Raw genomic sequence first — 21,217 nt, 5'->3', positions numbered from 1 at the left:
TCGCACGCTGTTTATCGATGAGCGCGCGTCGTCAACGTTCACGTCGCATCACGGACTTCTTTAAATAGATCGCTCATCGCTCCATTCGCCTCCATTTTTTATTTCAAAAATCGGGGAGTCATGTCGAATGTCACGTGTACTCACACACGTAAATCACGTGATAATCGTATCCTAAACAAGTACCATGTCCAGAATCGGGACATAAGACGTCTTTAAAATGACTTTGAACATGCGTGCCGTCTGGGATGGCACACAATCACGTGATACATTCACAGGTATTACGCAACATGTAATAGCGGCTCAGTTTCACTTCTATCTCTTTTTCTATCACGCAAAATAATTACAATGCGCGGTCTAATTGGTATATATATAAGTCAGTGAATAAAACCTGGAGCTTCTCGAGTAAGATTTACGGGCACTACGATGCGCTTGTAAAAAAATTGTTTAAATCAGGTTAGTATCTATGCAATTTATCAATACAGAAAGGAATTTAATTATCATATGCTCAATAGGCCGCACCTCGTTTTACATCCCACTTTATTTCCGTGCGCGCGTTTCTTCCCTCTCTTTTTCTCGATATTCTCGACTCGAGTCGACGGAGGTCGATTCCCGCGCGGACGCCAATTTTGAATGTTCCCTCTCTTTCCCTCGCCGACGGAAAGCGCCGGAGACGGCCGAGCGTGACTCTCGAGTTTCCGCCGGCGCTCTCTCCGCGAGGCGGATTCATGATGGCGCGCGCGTGAAAATCGGTGCTAACAATGCGTATCGAGCGTATCGGCCGTTTGACGTAAGTGCCATTGGTTTTGTCTCAAAGTCCTACAGAAGACGCGCGGTTCTCCCCCGCGAGGACACCCTCGAATTCGTTGCAACGAGCGGAACGCCAGTTCCGGAGTCGCGCTCCACCATAGCTCGCGTCTTCGTCCCGTCGTCGGGGCCCCTCGCAGCCATGCAGGCTCAGCAGCAAGCGCCGCAGCAGCAGCAGCAGCAGCAGGGCCATCAGCAGATCGCGGGCACCAGCGTGATATTGAAGATGAACGAGATCCAGCAGCTGACTACCGCCGGTACGTCCGAGCCTTTTTTTCTTTTTGCTCTTTCCGAAACGAATACGTTGCCAATGGGCTCCGTACAGCTCCGTCCTTTTAACCTGCGCTTGTCCCGCCTTTGTCGCCTCTTTACACTTGTTCGCTCTTTTTATTCTTTTCCATGGCCGCGGAGAACGACGTGTGAAGGCATAGGATGCCACGATATGCTGCTCCCAGCAGCGGCAATTTTTGTACTTTTCCTTCGTCCGAAGCTCGAGTGTGTTAACGTGCTTTATTTTCGGTGTATACGCGTGGTGTAAGAAATGCAGCAAATGTTTTTTATTTCTACCGAGAAGTAGATCAACTTTAATCGCGGTTTAACTTGCGTTTCATCTTCTGAGAATTAGAGGAAGGTAAAGAGTAAGTTAAACCCGAGATTAAAGTTAATCTACGTTTTGATAGAAGGACACGAGAGAAATAAATATATATATATAAACGTGCGATACGAGCGCGTGCCATCAAGCGAATCGAGCAAGCATATGTGTATGTATATGTATACATACATGAGGCATCTCACTCACGACCTTAATTTCAACGATAGACTGTCCGACCAATTAGAAATTGATTTTTCTGGAGTAAAACTGCTGAGAACAAATTCATTTCTAACAACTTTTTATTTTCAATTTCAACGTTTATGTCGTTTCTCGGTTATACATCAGTACTGAGTCTTGAAATTTTATTAAAGTCCATTTGACACTAAACTAAATAAAAAATATAGAGACAATTATTTCGCGAGAACTTTTTTTTAGTTGTTTATTGCTTGGAAAAATTCAGACTATTGGATCTTGATATTTTTGAGAAGGAAGTTTAGATCACGTTTATCAATGAATTTATTCTTGAAATTAAAATCAAGATATGTACACATATGCGTGCGCTGCGTGCAGAAAATGTAAGAAAAAGTGCAGGTAAAATGTGCTATTAGCTATTGGAAGCAGTTTGGAAAAAAAAATAATAAATCTAATGTTTCTTCAATCTTTATTTTAAACAGTATGGCCATCACTGATATTTAGAGAAAGAGATCAACCTAGCATTTGATCGAAGAGGATTTGAGTGAAAATAAAACTAATACTATTGAAAAATTACACATTGCGGATGTTATGTTGGCTGAGAACATTTGATCTTCCAAATTTGTCCCGGGTCTGGAATAAATATCTTCGTCGAAATAAGTGTAATTTACGAAATGTAAATTACATTTACGTTAAATCACACATTTCCAATATTTTGCGTTTGTTACAATGCGAAATGTAACGACACAGTCCGTATGCGGATTGTAGCTTTCAATTTTACATACTACAGCTGATAATTTTAAGTAAGCAACAATAGAAATAATATTTAATGCATTCAAATCCGAGATAAGTGTATACCAAGTTTTTTTCCCCGAAATATGAATTAAATATCATTCGGAGATAGATGATTTATGTCGTATTTTTAGCGCGATATTCAGGCGCTGAAGTAACAACGATCTCTCCATAAAATCTTTCATTGTAAATCCCAATTCTGTTCGAGTTGATCGCTGTTATTGAGTCATATTTTTCTAATTACATTATCTAAATTATTTTCTATTTCGGCATTTATGGATTTTATTTCTTTTACGGGAGAAAAATGGAGTTTTCAGTCAGTTAAAACAACTTTATTTCGACCCAAACATCGACAACGTGTACGATTGGGACAAAAGTATTTTCTCCTCGGGTTTTTTTTTCCATAAATTCACCGGCATCGGCGTTGTCGGTAAAGCTTTCCTACCCCTCCCCCAATAGCGGATATCTCCCCTCTTCGCTTCCTCCCCTTTCGTTGAACTGCGTTGAACGCGACAATGGAATATTCCACTGGGTGCCTATTCCATCTGCCTTCCGCACTGAGAGGGGGAGATCTCCCTTCTCTCTCTCTCTCTCTCTCTCTCTCCTTCCTTTTTCGCTGCGATAACTTCTCCTGCCTCGGTCTCCCAGAGCACAGGAGCGTGTATAGCGATTGGCAGCAACACGACGATACGAATGTTAATTTCCACTTTTAAATGATTAAAACTTAAATTTTTCATCTGCGGTTTTAATTAAAAAGAGCAGTCGTTAAGCATCGTGATAGCTTCGATGAGTTACATTTTTATATCTAGAAAAGACGTCAATAACGTGCCGACAAACGAATTGTCCGCATTATGACAACAGATTGGCAGCAGATTTGTTCAGATATCGCAACAGACTCGGTATCACTTGGGTCCGCATTGAATTTGTGATTCGCCGCCAGAGCCTGCCAATAGATTCGACAGCAGATCAATCGTCGGTGGGAACCGAACAGAATCTGTCACTTCGTGAACGTTTAAATGGAATGCATCATTTAAATGGTGGTTACGAAACAGCAGATTCTCGTCAGTTCCTGCAAAATCGATATGCCATTACATTCTGTTAGCTGAGTCTCGTCACATTTTTGCTGGCATTCTATCGACAAAATTTGTAGTAGGCACTTTGAAAATCCTGTTCCTGACAGATTTGGCTCGGGGTTCGCTGCAAATCCAAGTGTGTTATTTTTAAAAGTGACACATTTGAAACTTTTTCACATGTCGAGTTATGTCTTGCGTGTTAAATTACGTCATTTAACACGTTTAATTGTATCAAATTAGGCGTTAATACGTTCAATCGTGTTGAATGACGTGATTTAAAACGGCAAGAGGATTTGCAGTGTGTTGTTACGTTTTCAAGATGATGATGTTGTACATCTACACGTGCGGTTATCTCGGAAATTAATGACCACACGTGCGGTTATCTCGGAAATTAATGACCAAAAGATGTATGAGATTAAACTCGCTCTGTTTTGAAGAAAACGAACATGATGGGCGAGGGTTAACTTCGTTTTTGAAAACGGAGTACGATTCTTCATTCTCCCAGTCGTTCTTTTCACCCAACCATCAAATCGATTTTGCATTTAACAAACTTGAGCTATTATAAATTAAATTACTTGTGCAATTAATTTTATAACTTTAATTTAATTATATAACTATGGTTTAGAATAATCAACCTTTTTTTTTTAACGCGAGAAAACATGTAGCGTAGTTTTTCTTTCTTCAAAGAAAAGTGAGTTTTTTTCTGAAACGACAACGAAGACATCCACGATGCGCGACAGCATGTCGATACGCCCCTGAAGTTTCCCCTCGCCGCTCCTCCGTTCTTTTCGTTCCAACCTGACGCGTCAGTCCGCTGTAGCGCCGACCAATCGGCTCGTCCGTTTCGCCGCCTGCATTCCTGCCGAGCAGGGAGGGAGAGGGTAGAGGGTGAAGAGGGTGAATTAGGCAGAGCGTATGTGTATACGTATATGTACACGAAGGTATAGCGTGGTGTAGTGGAGTAAGCGGAGGCATCGAGGCGACGCGTAAGCGGAGTTGGAGAGATTCACGTTTCACGCCGCTCCGGAACCATTTTCCGCGATATCCGCCGCGATCTGCCGGGGCTCGAAGCTCGAAGCCGGACTGAGGCGCGTGCAGGCGAACAAGTTGGCCGCGAGTTTCCGCGCGAAAAAGAAAAAAAAGGGAACTTTCCGTATATTTACATCCGCGAACACTCGCCGGCGTCTCGAAGATGAGCGTGATGCACGTCGCGGAGAAAAAGGGCAGCGCGCTGAAGGGCTCCAACGCGCTGATCGCGACCATGGAGAACGAGGACGGCGACTGGCAGACCGGGCAGAACCTCCTGCTGGTCGCCCAGGACAAGGAGATCATCAACCTGACCGACAATCAGACCATCAACGTGGCTGTGGATACCTATTGTTCGTACACTTCCTGGATATTTCTCTCTCTCTCTCTCTCTCTCTCTCTCTCTCTCTCTCTCTCTCTCTCTCGCCAAGGGCGTTTCGACGGGGTTGCGAGGGGCGAGACCGGCCCGATCCTGGGTGTTGCGTTTTGTAGTCGAATGCAAATTGAATTTAAATTTGCGATCGATAGCGCACATGATGCAAATCCGCTTGACGTTGATTCGATACCTTTGTTCCCTGCCACTTTTTTTTACTATGATATTTTGAGTACGGAGAGGGGAGATTATAATTCTCTTTGTTTGGTCCCTCATTTCCAGGAACGCGAAACGAGCGTTCTTTACGTAAAATTAAGTCTTATGTACACTTTTTTATTGCCGTAGGATTTTTACAGCGAAACTCGCTTATCGAGAAACAACGGAAACATTTTCTACAATTTGCTATTGGATTCTATTATGGTATTCTATTCTATTGAATAGAAAGTGAATAAAAGATACTGCGCACTAGGGAAATATCTTATTTCTTTGACAAACTTGAGCCCAGATATTGATCCAAGTACTCGCAAGTACCTCACGCATTGTCTCGATTCTTGTTTCAGGGTTGCTAGAACTTGCTCACAGGGAATATCAGGCGGGTGATTACGAGAACGCCGAAAGACATTGCATGCAGTTATGGCGACAGGAGACAAACAATACCGGCGTTCTTCTCTTACTTTCCTCCATACATTTCCAATGTAGGAGATTAGAGAAGTAAGTAACTTTTTATCTTTTATAGATGTGTATTACATTACAGAGATGGGTATGCATTTTTATAAATTATTGTGTTTTTCGGCATGTAGTATAAAGTCATGATTTTGCACATTCTAGATCTGCACACTATAGCAGCTTAGCGATAAAGCAAAACCCATTGCTGGCGGAGGCGTATAGCAATTTGGGAAATGTATATAAAGAGCGTGGGCAGCTACCGGAAGCGCTGGAGAATTATCGTCATGCTGTCAGGCTGAAACCCGACTTCATCGATGGTTACATCAACTTGGCCGCGGCACTCGTGGCGGCTGGTGACATGGAACAAGCCGTTCAAGCATATGTCACGGCGCTACAATACAATCCCGTGAGAAAATCGACATTACGAACATATTACAGTTTAACTATTACTTAAATATATGAAACAGAGCGTCTGAATGGCTTCTTAGAAATGGCTGCAAAAAATAAAGTTCTTGCTCGCAAGATAAACTCGCTTTGCTCTTTATGTGGTAAAGCTATTACGCTAATAAGATTTATTTCTCGTTCTTTGGCTATATAGATTCATAAATGCAAAACTTATCGGTTTAGCGAAGCAAAAAATATTTCATTATATAAAATATCTTTTATTTTGAATGAGATACAAGTTATGCGGATATAATTTACATATTTTGCCTGTTCCAGGACCTTTATTGCGTGCGGAGTGATCTTGGTAATCTTTTGAAAGCATTAGCAAGACTTGATGAAGCCAAGGTATGTTTTAGAATCATTCTATTAGCTAATAAATTAATCCAACGTGTTACGCACATGTTCGCGAGCGTCTTTACTTCGATCAAGCTACAGACGGCGGAACCGTCGAGTAAGGAATATAGAGCACGTTACGCTTCTTGAATTAACAGATTGCCACAGAAGTCTCTTTAACTTTAAAAAGAGATTTACCTATCCCATCCTGAAAATTATATTACCTTTTCCCGAATCCTAGAAATAACGGAAAATAATAATTAATTCTGTGAGCATTTCTGAATCAAGGAGAGAAGAGAGAAATTTACTTTATTTCATCGTACAATGTCTTTTGTTCTAATTAGCAAATGTTCCGCCATCCTTGAGTCTTCATTGACATTTCTTGACCGAGTACAAATGCGTCGCGCGTATGTGCACGAGCTACAGCGTTTAGTTCTCCGCGAAATGAGCGGACCGAACGAAATTTGTTCGCGCCGTTACCACGAGAAGCTTTCAGTCCTTGCCAAAGCAAAACTTGCAAGCGCGATGCACGATCTTACGTCGCTGAGATTGATTACAGATTGAGCTTCAAGTTCCAAATCTTGTTTGATAGCTATCTCTTATGGATTAAACGGTATTAAGAAATATTAAGTACGTGATTGCGAGCTCTATCAGCGGATTGAAGATCGTGCGCATTCCTTCATCCTACAAAACCGAAAGAACCGCGTTTTATGTCGTGAGCAGATTTCGATTTTTCGGAGCGACATTAAGCGATGGTTTTAACATAAAACCCTAAACAATATAACGACTTCTGATAGACGCGTTTCAACCCGGATGCTTTGCAAAAACTTAACGAATTTTTCTCTCTGTTGAAAGTAATAACGTTGTCAAAACAGTTTTGAAGATTCGATCGGATATTCCGAGAGAGAAAAATACGAATCTTAAGTTTTTTTTAAATAATTCTTTTTCTTTTTTCGACTTATTATCGTAACAGATTTTAACAGATTTTTTTTTACAATCAAAAGAATAAAGAAATATTTTATAGTGTTTAGGGGATTATTGTCAATTGTAACTGAAGAGAATGTTCTTTCTGGCGTTGCGCGTTTTTTTGCAGCAACACTCAAATGCGTTTTGACTATTTTGAGGATTCGTAGGGTGTTGCCGCAAATTATAAATTGCTTGCCAGTTCCATCTAAGTGGAATTCAGTTCCGCTGAATCGATACCGATGGTTCTAGCAGCGCGCGAATGTAGCGTATGGGCTGATTTTATCTCTTGTTTGGAATGTGTGAACCTTACTGTTACTGCAGCGCACATGCATTACCACGTGCGTGCTTATATGACACTTTCATGTGATGGAAAGAGAGAAAGAGAGAGAGAGAGAGAGAGAGAGGGCGAGAATCTATGGTGTGTACGGTAGCGCGAGATCACTTGACCATATTAAATTGAATAGAAAATGATTGTGTCGCGATAATACTTGGTCACAGCGACGGTCTGTAATGCGGGAAAAGACCACGGAGTTCACGTAATAACGAAGTAACTATTATAAAGCTACTTCTAAGTAATATTGATATGATTGAATAATAAGAAACACGCATGAGATCATTAAACTTGCCGGACCTTTATATCTTGCTTTCCGAATCCATGACTATGAGATCTATCGTTAATCGGTCAAGTGGTCTATTTTTGCAGCGCGGCGCGGCAACGACCGGGTGAGGGTGTATCTATAAATACTATATTCGTTATTCTCTTTTCGTTTGCATCTCCTGATTTCTGGCAAATGGTAAATGTTTCGACGTTGCACGTTTAACAAGTTACGATTTATAGATATGCCCCTACTCGATCCTGAAAATGACAGCAATGAGGAAAGCTTCCCGTTACGCTCCCGCTATTCCTGAGAACTGGCTGGTACGCTCGTTCGTTTCTTGCCGAGCTCCCTCAGCCATCTACTTTGTACCGACAAACGCGAGATAACGTAACGCGACTCTTTCGCACTGTTTTGTTTTCCACGGTAACGTTTGATGATCGATAGAATTAATAAAATGTGTTCGTAAAAAGGAGAGAAATGCGCAGAAGTTCGGCGATCGCGCGAAAGAAACGGGAAACAGCAGCAGCTGGCTGGATGAGTTCGGCGAGGCGTGTCCTTCGCAGGCACGTGAATTATCAAATTCTTTGTGTACACAAATATACAGAAAAAGTTAGAGAAAAAAAGAGATGAGATAAAAGATAAAAGACAAAGATTGAGGCGAAGAGTAATCAGTGAAGAGACATTAACGCAGCTGTCTTATTGTTGTGGATGGGATGATCAACTCTAGGAGGGGATGTGCAGGAGCAGTGTGAGGTTGGTTGGTTACCGTGCCGGTTCCTTCGTCAAAGGGTGAATCTGAATCTGGTTATTCAGTAACACACTGTCTCTCGGTCTAAGTTTATTATGAGAGCTTGCAAGCCGTACCTACCGAGTCAACCTACCGAAGGGTACACTGCAGGTAAAGTAATTCCCACGGCCGGTCTCTAAAAACCCTCCAAATCCCTTTCGACCCGTCCCGCCAACGAGAAAAAAAGATCAGAAATATCCCTCATCCTATCCTGTATCGGGTATCGTGAAGTGATTTTACGAAAGATAACCGTTATACGTTGATTATTCTTAGATTTACATATAACATCCGTATAGCATTATGCGAACGGTTTTTTCTTTTTTTTTTTTTAGTTTGCTTAAATGGACTTTGAGATCTTACGCAAACAAGACTTTTGGATTTATATAATGATATGATATTATTATCTCTGTATCACAATATCATTATTCAGATTCATTGCTTGTCTTATAATAACATTTATATTCTTGTCGTTAAAGTTATTTTTAAAACTCATATACCCTGAATATATATATATATCTTCGCGTTCGATATATTTATTAATACTAATTTTTGAAATGTTTTAATAGCAAGCAATTTGTTGCATTTTTTAATTAATTGGTTAATTTTTTTCGATATACCTTCTTACTACCTTTTATCGGAAAGTACAGATTATTATAATCGCGATGGAACTCAACTCATTTGCATTATATCGCATATTCGGGTACAACAAAAAATCGCGTATTCTCCAATTCCTTTTCCATTCTTTTTTTTTCTCCTTTAATTCCAGGTACTCCGAACCTTACAGAGACCGGTCAACTGTAAATGCCCTCTTATTGTTTAGGTACGGATTATACTCTGTTCAATATTAACGCAGCCCGCCTCTCGGCACGCGCGATGATTGTCCACGCTGTATCCTTAGAATCGTCATCTTGTCGTCGGAAGTCCTTGCGATCGTCCCTCTCTAGAGATCGAAATTGCTTTCTCATTGATAAGCCTTCCCTTTCGTCAATCGCGAGTCCAGAGGAGATTGAGAGTCGACTTGATTTTAGCGTACGACCTTCAGCGTGCGGTCGAGTCCGCCGGACGCATTTCGGGGACTCCACGTGCACCCGAAAGTCGCGCGTTTCCAAGATGACGGCTCTAGCGCGCACCTCGATACCTTTTATTCCCGGACCTACCCCCCGAGAGTCCCATCCGAGAATGAATTGTTGACCATTCGCGAGGCAACCCTCGTTCATTCTGTTTCCATTCCTTGCCTCTTTCTTGCCCTCGACGAGCACGAGGAGGGTGAACTTCAAGATCGACAGCATTAAGGGACCAAGGAAGAATCCAAAAATCGAATGAATCACGAAGGTGGCAATTATAAACAACATGGCACGATATAGCAAGGAAATATTCGTCGGACATTGTTAATTTGCTTTTTTTACATCTCTAATACACACATATATGTATTAGAGAGATTTCACAGATTTCACAGATATACTTTTGTTTTCAGGAAGATTTATTTATGTAGATTGTAGTAGAAAACTTCTTGATACTTGGCGTTGTTAGTGCATAATTTTTAATGTATGGTTTTACACAGGTTTTTATACTTCTACAGATTTTTGGTTTTACATATTTTTGTTCGGATTATCATTTTCACAGATATCTGCCTGGATTTTTGCTTCCGCTGATCTTTGATTTCACGATACATCAAATCTAGTTAAACATTTTATGATATTCTCTTCCGACTTTTTTATTACCTTTAAACTACTGACTGCACTTGCATCAAACAGGATGTTGGAAAATGGTTCAGAATTCAAGGTGTTTACAGTACTCGCTAACAAAATTATGTTAATGTTAACATTAACGAAAAATTCATGCAGGATTAATAACAATTTTCATTAAATATTAAAAAGAAACTTTTGACAAGTCTCCAACAATCTTCCATATTCTTAAAGTCAATATAATGCTGAAACTTGGAGAAATGATAATCTCTCTCGCTAACATAATTATTCGATAAGAAAAAATCATGAAGAGATTTGAGCAGCTCTAAAGTGACATCGAAACTATCCAACGTTTGAAGATGGGGTGGAGAGGGATGGCGAGGAAAGGAAACAGAAGTGATGTAGAGTGGCAAAATATGTTCTTGTTCCTTCGAGATTAACGACGAGCGGATGAAGGGAGAGAGAAAGAAAGACCGAAAGGGAGAGCGTGTGTGTGAGAGAGAGAGAGAGAAGCTGCGGCGCGGCGATGGGAGGTCGGGCATACCGCGCGGCGCGCGTCTCTTTGGGTTCGCGAATAAAGCTTCTGTAAACTGCATTCTGTTTCTCTAGGCCTGCTACTTGAAGGCAATCGAGACGCGACCGGACTTTGCGGTTGCCTGGAGCAATCTCGGCTGCGTGTTCAACGCGCAAGGAGAAATATGGTTGGCGATACACCATTTCGAAAAGGCTGTTGCCCTGGATCCTAACTTTTTAGATGCGTACATCAATCTTGGGAATGTGTTGAAGGAAGCTAGGATTTTTGACAGGTTTGTTAATTGATAATTTATCAATCATTCTTTTTTTTATTTCTTCAATAATGCGAGTCGTGTGTAATATGGTAATCCCGGGTAGTCAGATCTGTTGAAAACATGTTTTGCAAGGTGTTTGCTACAAATTCCCTCGACGGAATGCCAACGGAAGTATAATTGAATCGATTATTAAGATAGCAGATTGAATGTAGAGATTGAGCAGAATTTGTCGTTTCGTAATCATTAAATGTTACGAAACTCAGATCATGTCAGTAGGTTCTACTGGCGGAACACGAACTTAAAACGTACGTAGTTAATGCCAATCTGCTGTAATATTTTGCTAGAATCTGATGGCTAAACAAGAGCATATTAGGAATATTTTACTCACTGAGACTGATATTGTTAAGAAAGAATTCATTTTAAATAGTAAGTGACATATCAATAGCGAAACTTTCATCTATTAGCAAAATCCCAATCTTTTCTACATTTTACTACACATTTAATGTATACAATATAAAAATTTGAAAATTAAGTGGGACGATTTGGCACAAGTTTAGCGAATAAAACGTACAATTTAAAACGTCTTTCCATCTCACGTTCAAATCCCGTCATCTTCAAATCAATATTTGTCACGAGAATTTAAATGACTTATAGATTTGTGAAAAATGATACACGAAGAAATATCACACGCACAGTGTTGATCAACCAACGTCTTGAAATTCTCATCGTCGTCGGTTTTAAAGTCTGTGCGAGATTAAAAGTGGCTTTAGTTATTCCATTGATGTACTATCACGTAAAAATCAATGGCAGTCCAAAGCCATACATTCTTTTGTTTTAAGCAATTTTACTATTACTGTTTTCCCTTTTGACGCGAGTATAGAACACAAAGATATATTCTGTATATTTTTTGTATACACTTGTATTGCAGTATAAATAGTATTTCTGAGTTGTTGAGATTTTTAATTAAAGGGAAAGGAAATATTGAAAGGCAAAATTTATATAAGTGGACTTAACATTCGCGTTGCACTTGGAAATAGGCGGGTACGGCGCATGAGCTGTCGAGTCAGCACCGAGGATCGATATTTATGTAACATCCAGATCCTTTTCAAGTTCATCGTCCTCTGCATTCGAACGAGAATTCGGACAATGCACCGTTTCTCTTCAAATGCAATTTTTAAGCACGGAGCATCACGCGCGGTTACACTCGTATTCGCATTAGTTCACAGCGGATTTTAACTATTTTATCAATGTTCCACGTACGTAAAATGCTCTCAATTTTACAAAGGCTTTACTAGGGATCCACATATCTGCATATTATCACATTTTTATTCTTAATTTCCACATCTTTGCACGTAAATGTGATATGATTGTATAAAACTGCTTTCGTAACACATTTATTTCTTATTCTTCTTTTTAACTACATCTGATGCCTGTTTGCCTATTGATCGTTAAAATTCGTCGAAAGACGATCAAAGAAATAATAGATATTTTGACGTCTTTTGTAATACTATCTCCTTCCGTCTACGCAATCGATATTGCCAAATACCACTTTTACATCTAAATGTTTTAATCCATGATTAATATATTAAAATATTTCGTTATCACGGTTGAGATTAAGGCAATCATAGTAGTACAAAGTAATATTTATTTTTGCGCATCTTATTTTTTAGTTCTTTTCTTATTGGTCTTTAATAATATGTATGTAAGTGAATTCAAATAAAAAAACAACTAAAATAAAAGAATCTATAAAATGTAATTGATTGAGACTAATGGATTCGTTAAATGCATTTATCGAGCTCCGAGGGCTCCTCACGCATAAAGTGGGAGGAATTCGAGGACAACTATCGATTCAAACGCCGCTCCGCCCCCATTGGGAGCCCTTCGTCTCTCCCCGTTGTGGGAGGATACGCGTGCCCGTTCAGCTTTCGTTCGCTCGCTCGCCTCGAGTTAAGCGGCTTTCCTCTGGCTGCTAGCATCTCCCGGAGCTGATCCACCTCCCGGGATCCGCACGACGAAGGATCCGCGCTTGTGTAATTCCTGCTTTAACTCCTGCCGCCTAGATATCTGTGTGGATCCTAAGGATAAGTGAATCCTAGATCCACGTGTGGATCCAGGATCTGCGCAGTTCCGTGCTCTCGTGTGATTTTTATTTCAATTCCTGCGCTTGAATAACCAGCGAATCGCAGATCCGCGTATCCAAGGATCCGTACCGAGATGTACCTTTCGTTTTAACGCGCTCATTAAGAATATTGGTAGGCCCAAATTGGTGAAAACGTGAGAGATATAACAATTCTTGTATCTTCAAATTTGTTTATTTAGAAAGTTTTGTATTATGCAATTTCTACAATTTAAGAATTGTGCTTGGAAATATCAAAAAAGATTGGATTGGACCAATGTCGGTTGTCGGAAGGACTGTCCGTTTCTAACAAATTTGCAGTGGCTTCGACATTTTGTGCTTTATAAAAATCCAATGTTCCCGACGCTTTTAAAAATCCTCATTTCCGCGCATCCTGCATGACGTCGTGCTTTTCAAGAAATCCTCCTCCCGAAAATCCTTAGATTCAGGATTCTCTCGCATCCCTGTCTCTAAGGATGTTCACTTAACGTGTCGCGCCGTCAGAGATCCTTCCTTCACGCTCGGATCCGTGGCCTCTGGGATCCGCGGATCCAAGACAGCCGGGATGGGGAAGGAATGGACTGCCAGTGCGTGGTCGTCTATACGGTGATCTCGCCCTCGACCACTATCGCGCCCGCGCTCCGCGTTCAAATAGAGGATACTATCGCGCGACCCTCCACCTCTGGATGCGTCTCCTGGATCAGGCGCTTCGTTAAAAGGTTCATCAGACTCGTCTCTGTAGCGCTGGGAGCTATATTAACTAGTTTCTGCAATTATCGATCGAATCGAATAGAAAGAAGGATAATCTTTTCTTTTTATTATAGAGAGAAGTGGGGTTTATTTAATATTATTTAATATTATACCTGACCCCTTTTTCATAAGCTGAGCCTTTACCGTGAAGAACAATCTGAAATCAACGATTGTGCTTTAATTATCAATTGTGTTACAGAGCTGTAGCTGCATATCTCCGCGCGTTGAACCTCAGCCCTAACAATGCAGTTGTACATGGAAATTTGGCCTGCGTTTATTATGAACAAGGGTGAGTTGATATTTCACGTTTGCATTTACAACGGGAATTTACGATAGATTTGACGTAATTTTAGTCAAACAAACATTTACGGTTTTCCGAGAAAAATAAGTAATAGCAAATCCTTGTAATATTATAGGCTCATCGATCTGGCCATTGATACGTATCGTCGTGCTATTGAATTGCAACCCAATTTTCCTGATGCGTACTGCAATCTGGCGAACGCTCTCAAAGAAAAGGGACAAGTGGTCGAAGCGGAAGAATGTTACAATACCGCCCTCCGGCTTTGTCCCACACACGCGGACTCTCTTAATAACTTGGTACGAAATGATGACATTTTAACTGTAAAAGAATGATTAATGCCGGAAGGATAATTAAATTATGTAGTTTATAAATGAAATGGTTTCTTTAGGCCAACATAAAACGCGAGCAAGGCTACATCGAGGAGGCAACTCGCTTGTATCTTAAAGCCCTGGAAGTATTTCCTGAGTTTGCGGCCGCCCACAGCAATCTCGCCTCTGTCTTGCAGCAGCAAGGCAAACTGAACGAGGCACTAATGCATTATAAGGAAGCAATTCGCATACAACCGACCTTTGCAGATGCTTACTCGAACATGGGAAACACGCTGAAAGAGATGCAGGATATACAAGGCGCTTTACAGTGCTACACTCGGGCCATCCAAATCAATCCGGCCTTCGCTGACGCTCATTCCAATTTGGCATCGATCCATAAGGATTCCGGCAACATTCCCGAAGCGATTCAATCTTACAGAACAGCGCTGAAATTGAAGCCTGACTTTCCGGACGCTTATTGCAACTTGGCGCACTGTTTGCAAATTGTCTGCGACTGGACCGATTACGAAGCCAGGATGAAGAAGTTGGTGTCTATTGTTGCTGAGCAATTAGACAAGAACAGGCTGCCCAGTGTGCATCCACATCATTCCATGCTTTATCCTTTGTCTCACGAGTTTCGGAAAGCTATCGCTGCTCGGCATGCTAATCTTTGCATAGAGAAAGTAAGTTCGCTTACGTAATTCAGTAAATTTTTTTACAGCAATCACATTCTATTGAGAATAATTAATATTCTATTCTGTTCATTGTTCCATAAATATTTTGACCATCAATAATTACTTACGAATAAATTTATACGTTGCAGATTCATGTTCTTCACAAACAGCCATACAAATACCCGCGTGCGATGAGCGTCCGATTGAAGATTGGATATGTCTCGTCGGACTTCGGCAATCATCCGACTAGCCACTTGATGCAATCAATACCTGGCTTACACGATCGTGAGAAAGTCGAGATCTTCTGCTATGCGCTTAGCGCGGATGATGGCACGACTTTTCGTGCGAAGATAGCACGAGAGTCCGAACACTTCATCGATCTCTCTCAGATTCCGTGCAACGGCAAGGCCGCCGACCGCATCAATGCTGATGGCATTCACATTCTGGTGAACATGAACGGTTATACGAAAGGCGCCAGAAACGAGATCTTTGCTTTGCGACCAGCGCCGGTACAGGTCATGTGGCTGGGTTATCCTGGTACCTCCGGCGCAAGTTTCATGGACTATCTCATCACGGACGAGGTCACCTCGCCGTTGGAGCTCGCCAGTCAATACAGCGAGAAACTCGCCTACATGCCGCACACTTATTTCATCGGCGATCACAAGTAAGTAAACTTCTTCATTCATTCGCGAATTTTTTTTTATAGATAAAGATTTTACAAGAACGCAACTATGAAATTTAAAAATTACATAGCTGCGTTCTTGTAAAATCTTATTTCACAAAAATTGTACAATTTGGCTGTTTATTGAAATTACTTATTTCTTCTTAGGCAAATGTTTCCTCATCTGAAGGAACGTTTAATCTTAACGGACAAGTTGAGTCATAAGGGCAAAGTAGCTGACAACGTGGCAGTAATCAATGCCACGGATCTCTCTCCGATGATTGAGAATACTTTGATAAAAGAGATTCGCGAGGTAATTGTGCCAGACGCTAAAAAGCAACCTGTCGAGATCTCGCTCAAAGTTGCCGAGTTACCGACTACCACCCCGATCGAAACGATGATCGCTTCCGGTCAGTGTCAGATGTCCGTGAACGGCGTCGTGGTGCAAAATGGTATGGCCACGACACAGGTGAACAACAAAACTGCCACGGGCGAGGAGGTGCCTCAGAACATTGTGATCACAACCAGGCAGCAATACGGCTTGCCGGAAGATGCTGTCGTTTATTGCAACTTTAATCAGTTATACAAGATTGATCCACTTACTCTTCACATGTGGGCACACGTGAGTAACGACGAAGCAATTTTGTGAAACATTGTACATTTTCACGTACAGCCAAGTTGAATGTCCAACCATTTGATTATAGATATTGAAACATGTGCCAAATTCCGTGCTGTGGCTGCTACGCTTTCCGGCGGTCGGCGAACCCAATCTCCAAGCAACGGCGCAACAATTGGGTCTAACGCCCGGCAGAATCCTATTCAGCAATGTCGCTGCTAAGGAGGAACACGTGAGACGAGGCCAGTTGGCCGACGTATGTCTAGATACGCCACTCTGCAATGGACACACAACTAGTATGGATGTTTTGTGGACCGGAACGCCGGTGGTTACACTACCGGGAGAAACTCTAGCCTCCCGTGTCGCAGCTAGTCAATTAAACACTCTTGGCTGTCCCGAATTGGTAGCGCGAACGCGGCAGGAATATCAAGATATTGCTGTTCGACTGGGTACCGATAGAGAATAGTAAGTATTTCGACATCTAATTGTATAAAGTCTTTTTTTTTTCAATAGAATGTAACATATGGAAGATTGACAACGTAATAAACTTTATCTTTTGTTTTCCAGCTTAAAAGCAACAAGAGTTAAGGTTTGGAAGGCTCGATCAGAAAGCCCACTGTTTAATTGCAAGCTGTACGCCATGGGCATGGAGATGTTGTACACAAAAATGTGGGAGCGTTACGCGCATGGAGAAAATCCTGATCACGTTTCAGCTGTCGATAAGAACGACAGTCAAAAGTCATTGAGCATATCTTCTTAAAACACTCGACAACTTGTGTCACAATTATTTACTCAGCTTCAAGTTTGCGATTAACGGTTTCTCTTCCCTGGAAATTTTAGCATTTGCATGGTTAATATATCTATTTCCAATGCGGTCTCATAAATTTTTTGTCTCTACTGACTGTTTTGTATAATGAATTCACGGAGCTTAGATTAGACGATAAAAATATTTACATTTACACAAGATTTCGTATGATACTCATGTTCTATCCTTTTTTAATGATTTTCTTAATGATATTTGCGCGTTCGATTAACAATCAATTCAATCGGATTTTGTGATAAATTGACGAAATTATAAAAAGCCGATTTGATTCACACCTGTACAAAATTTAAAGAAGTATTGAAAACAGTAGGAATAGGAAGTATTGGTAAATATTCTCTTACCTCTGTAGAGAAACAGTGTTTCTAATATCTCATTTTTTATTTATGCTTTTCTGCAAAATAATATCTGAATAAAATTATTGGCAGTGGATTTATCGAATTATCAAAGATCGTTGAGAAAAAAATCCTAAATTTTGATGCTCTAAGCTCCAAGAATTTTAGGGAATTGTAAAAAAGTTGGATGTCTTGAAAATTAGACATCAAGAATTTTGAAAGAAGTTAATATGCGAATTTTTTTCTAATTTACAATTTTATCGCAAGTTGCATTACTACAAACTGCAATCGAGAATCCACTGTTGCACATTTTGCTTATGTTATTGCAATTACCGCGTGAATTTGACGGTGAACGTGCTCTATCGAAATATCCTCGCTTTCTGTAGGCGATCCTTTAACGCGGAGATACTCTGCGCATGTGATTTGCTGAAGAACGCAGGGATACTTAACAAAGATTAGAGTTAATAGAGTTTTTCCCACATACTTTATCGTTCTCTTTTCGCTATCGCAAAAGTTATAAAGGCTGCAGGCTTTGATCTTCGAGATTTACGACTCTAAAATTTGAAAGTTTGGAGAGACCCTGAGAGACAAAAAGCCAAAAGGAAAAGAGCCAAGGCGTAAAATCGTGTCACTTCAAATTCCAGTAAATCAAGAATAAAAAACGCCAAGGATCCAATAATTCAAACAAAGACTTAAAAATATCTCCAAATTGAAATATTTTTTTAATCAAGATTTCAAGGACATAAAAATAATAAATTGCTGAAGATCTTGGAGATAAAAGAATCGGAAGAATTTAGAGAGAGAGAAAGAGAATGTCAAAAAAATGGATCTAAAAATTACAGATCTCTAGGAGTTTTTTGGTAGTTGAATGCAGAGGCTGAATATCGAAATAGTTTGGCAGGTAATCGGTATCACATATACTTCTATTTTCATAAAATGGTAATGTTAAAAGCTTTTAAATATATTCGGTATTTGATGTCTAATGTCAGTAATAATCAAGTTTTTATAAGAATAAAAGTGTATACGATACAATCGTTAACGAGTCATTTCGGTATTCATTCTTTGAAAATCGGGATCCTCCAAGCGTCCGAAGAACGAGGCGTTTACTTATCGGCCACGGACAGCGTATAACAACTGTATTATATCAAACGACTAATGATAATGTTCATGTAAATATTAAGGATAATTGTTAATTATTTACGTTAGTCCAATAGCGGATGTTGTGCGATTTGTGGTACTGACGAAATGTGTAGAGAGATAAGAAAAAAAAATATCGGACTGTAGCGAACTGATGTATGTGTAGAGAATAAAAAAAAAACGATGAAACGAAACGATCTTTCACAGTTTGTGCATTGAGCCTGTGACAGTTGAGACATTCGTGTCGACACTTTTAACGTCAGTAGTGCGATGACCTTAACGATAGTCGATCTCGAGAGCCGTGCCCTCCGAAGGGCAGCGAGTACTAAAGGGATTAAATTGCTAATTAATGTAATAATCGCTCAAGTATAACTGTATTATATTTTCAATACTTATGCTCCGAATTTAAATATAATCCATCGTTGTATTTAATTAAAATTAAATAAATCTGGGTTATGAGAATTGATCACGGCCGGTGAAGTTTATCGCGATTCGAGGCACGCCGTTGGAGAATCGGAATCGCCGAGAGCGGCATTTATCGAGGAATGTGCAATAACTTCATTATCCATCGGATGATTTTGCGTTTACACGCCTACCCGTCCGGTAAGCGAAATGTTAGCGGTATGCTGATTCGAGTGGAATATTGCGACGTGACGTGAAAGCGGAAACTAAAGCGAAATCTGTCCGTTTCACAATCATTTTAATTTTAAAATGGTTCTAACTTGATCTCTGCCATCATATCTTGTTACTATGGAATCTGTTATATCTATAGGATCTCGTTGACAAAATTTGAAGGGGACCTCTCTTTGCAAAATCTGTTTTACGCCGATTGGCTATTTGGGACACAAAGGATACGTTTTTTTTTTTTTTTTTAGTGAAACTCGTTCTATTCGTTCAACGAAGCGTCGTTCTTTTTCCTCTAAAATTGCGTTAGCCTTTTGGAGTTTTTTTTTATTTATTTAAAAGACCCGTGATTTTATGTTGCAATTAAATGCAAAATTATCGACATTGTTTTCGCAGGAAGGCCATGTTGAAATTGGTATTGTTCTAATGCCGCCAATTTCGGGCAGGTGACGCGCGATCGCAGATCGCATTTCTCTATCGTATATTCAATGGCATATCCGCCCACCGTCAGCGACTATCAGCGTCGCTCTCGATAGTCGCTATTTGTTAAACGTCGGTTATATACGTGGCAGATAAAAGGCATTGCAATATACGGGCGTTTAGATTTCGTTACGTGCGCTTATCGCGCCGCTTGCCCGACGAGTCGTTTCGCGCCTCGAGGCGGTACGCGCTTTTGCGGAACGTGATATCTTAAAATTTCAAAGATACTTTTCGTGGAAGAAACATTTCTATCGAAAAGATGATAGTTACGAGAATCTCAAGACGTCTATGTTCCGATTTATGATATTTTTGAGATATCGTTTTAAGATATATATCTCTTTGAGGTATCTTAATTGTTTGGAATCGGATGTTCGATCGTAGCGAAGTTAGCGTCAAGTGAAACGCGTTAACTGAAAAAAGATGCAAGAAATGAGCTGAAATCGCTCGATAGATCGATATATCAATAGTTTAACATTTACACAATTTTATTAACAATCTATTTCTTATTTTATTCATGTATGTACATATATATATTTATACACATTTATAATTAGCGACGGGATTAAGTATCTTACAAGTAGATTCGAATCTGTTAGCGTTAGTTTCAAGTTCTATGATTACTTCGGAAAATAAGAGCAGTAGATTCGAACCTGGGTTCGAACCCTCTGAATATTTCGAAAAGCAAAAGTATTACTTCCAAGAGGACTTATTACATGAGTCGAATCTTTTATTACATGAGTACATTATTAAAAGAGATATTTTACGTTCTCTCGAAGCGACAATTATTTTGGTATATTATTTTTTGATAATTACAAATATTGGAGTTCGAGTACCACTTGTAAAAGATTCAATTCTTTACAGTATGAATTAAATTACCATATATTGGAAATCGTGTGAATTCTTTGCGCTTTACGTTAAAGTATAATAATTCAGTTTCGATATGCCATGCCTTCGTAATAAATAAATAAATCGAATCGATCTATCTAAATAGATCCAAGAAATATAGTCGCTTATATTTATCTTGCACTAAATGCACGTGGGTATAATTCCATTCACATTTCATGTGATCCACATTTTCCGTAAAAATGGGCCGATCAGAATTTTCAACTATTTATTAATCCACAAATCGAAAAAGGAATCTTCCGGTACGCTCGACCGATCTATACTGTCGAATCACCCGCGTGGCGAAATACGAGGAAATTAATGTGTGTACGTGTATACACGCGTTATGTAGTACAAGAGGAAATGATTCATTTTTTTGCTAGAAGGCTAGAA

The 21,217-nt window shown here is 40.1% G+C and overlaps 1 protein-coding gene across 3 annotated transcripts; it reads left to right on the top strand.

Annotated features, from left to right (window-relative positions):
* Window positions 1–721: 721 nt before the first annotated feature.
* Sxc (O-linked N-acetylglucosamine (GlcNAc) transferase sxc) lies at window positions 722–19,300 on the top strand. Of its 3 annotated transcripts, none has more exons than XM_071793979.1 (12): window positions 722–1,061; window positions 5,413–5,563; window positions 5,681–5,924; window positions 6,239–6,307; window positions 10,942–11,138; window positions 14,186–14,275; window positions 14,403–14,583; window positions 14,676–15,278; window positions 15,419–15,933; window positions 16,099–16,552; window positions 16,635–17,011; window positions 17,114–19,300. In XM_071793979.1, exons 1-12 carry the CDS (start codon window positions 947–949, stop codon window positions 17,304–17,306), a joined length of 3,189 nt encoding a protein of 1,062 aa, XP_071650080.1. In that variant the 5' UTR covers window positions 722–946; the 3' UTR covers window positions 17,307–19,300. The 3 variants fall into 3 exon arrangements, with proteins under 3 accessions (XP_071650080.1, XP_071650081.1, XP_071650082.1); XM_071793980.1 differs by lacking the exon at window positions 722–1,061 and adding an exon at window positions 4,414–4,832; XM_071793981.1 differs by lacking the exons at window positions 722–1,061; window positions 5,413–5,563; window positions 5,681–5,924; window positions 6,239–6,307; window positions 10,942–11,138 and adding an exon at window positions 13,480–13,955.
* The last annotated feature ends 1,917 nt before the right edge of the window (window positions 19,301–21,217 follow it).

Source organism: Temnothorax longispinosus, chromosome 11 (assembly GCF_030848805.1).
Source record: "Temnothorax longispinosus isolate EJ_2023e chromosome 11, Tlon_JGU_v1, whole genome shotgun sequence".
Taxonomy (NCBI): Eukaryota; Metazoa; Arthropoda; class Insecta; order Hymenoptera; family Formicidae; genus Temnothorax; species Temnothorax longispinosus.
This window is presented reverse-complemented; position numbering and strand designations above follow the sequence as displayed.

Excerpts from the sequence above, each read along its gene's own strand:
- Sxc (XM_071793980.1), top strand. The coding sequence starts at position 4,646 with ATGAGCGTGATGCACGTCGCGGAGAAAAAGGGCAGCGCGCTGAAGGGC. Across the intron at positions 5,925-6,238 it reads CGGCGCTACAATACAATCCC|GACCTTTATTGCGTGCGGAG; the intron begins GTGAGAAAATCG and ends TGCCTGTTCCAG. Across the intron at positions 14,584-14,675 it reads CGGACTCTCTTAATAACTTG|GCCAACATAAAACGCGAGCA; the intron begins GTACGAAATGAT and ends TGGTTTCTTTAG.